General features: G+C 39.3%; 1 protein-coding gene across 1 annotated transcript; it reads left to right on the forward strand.

Moving 5' to 3' along the window:
- Nucleotides 1-291: 291 nt before the first annotated feature.
- SARC_16825 (hypothetical protein) lies at nucleotides 292-489 on the forward strand (the record flags this gene model as incomplete). The annotated part of the gene is made up of 1 exon (XM_014289072.1): nucleotides 292-489. A coding segment is annotated over one exon (198 nt), but the record flags the coding sequence as incomplete, so codon positions are not given.
- Nucleotides 490-642: the final 153 nt, after the last annotated feature.

Raw genomic sequence — 642 nt, forward strand, 5'->3', positions numbered from 1 at the left:
CGCTCTGATAAATTTGCACAGCTGTTCCGTTGTATGTCGCAAATGCCCTAATGCAAGAGATGGACGTTGCTTGAAGGGTAAACGCCAAACACTGTCTAATATAAGAAAACTGTCGTGACCCCTTATTGCGCGTACATGTCCACGCAGCATCAGTGGTGCAAGTACAGGTTAGTGGCAGCAAACGTATTCGTTCAGACGGATCAGGACGATTTCATATCTCCTGCAAGCCATCACTAAAAGACAAAGCAGGTAGTGGAAAAATATCCGTAAGCAGCAAAACAAGCATTCGCAATGGGGCAGTTCATTACTCACCACCATGAACCCATATATATACATGATGAATTTGATACCAAGAATGACGACGATGAGAAACAAACCTTTGAATCAACAGACAGTGAAATGACGGTAGAAAGCGTTGGCAAACTCAGTTCCGGGTTTATCAGGAAAATATCAATACAAGAGAGTCAAGAACGCTTCTTGCAGGATAAGGTATATAAGAAGTGTGGTCAAACTAGGTGTCTATCGAAATTGTGCACAGAAATTGTTGAATAACAAGTGAAATTGTACATATACACGCATATATATATATATATATATATATATATATAATATATAGTATATACGTAGTGTGTGTGTGTGTGT

The sequence above is a fragment of the Sphaeroforma arctica genome, assembly GCF_001186125.1.
Source record: "Sphaeroforma arctica JP610 unplaced genomic scaffold supercont1.8978, whole genome shotgun sequence".
In the NCBI taxonomy this organism is placed as follows: domain Eukaryota; class Ichthyosporea; order Ichthyophonida; genus Sphaeroforma; species Sphaeroforma arctica.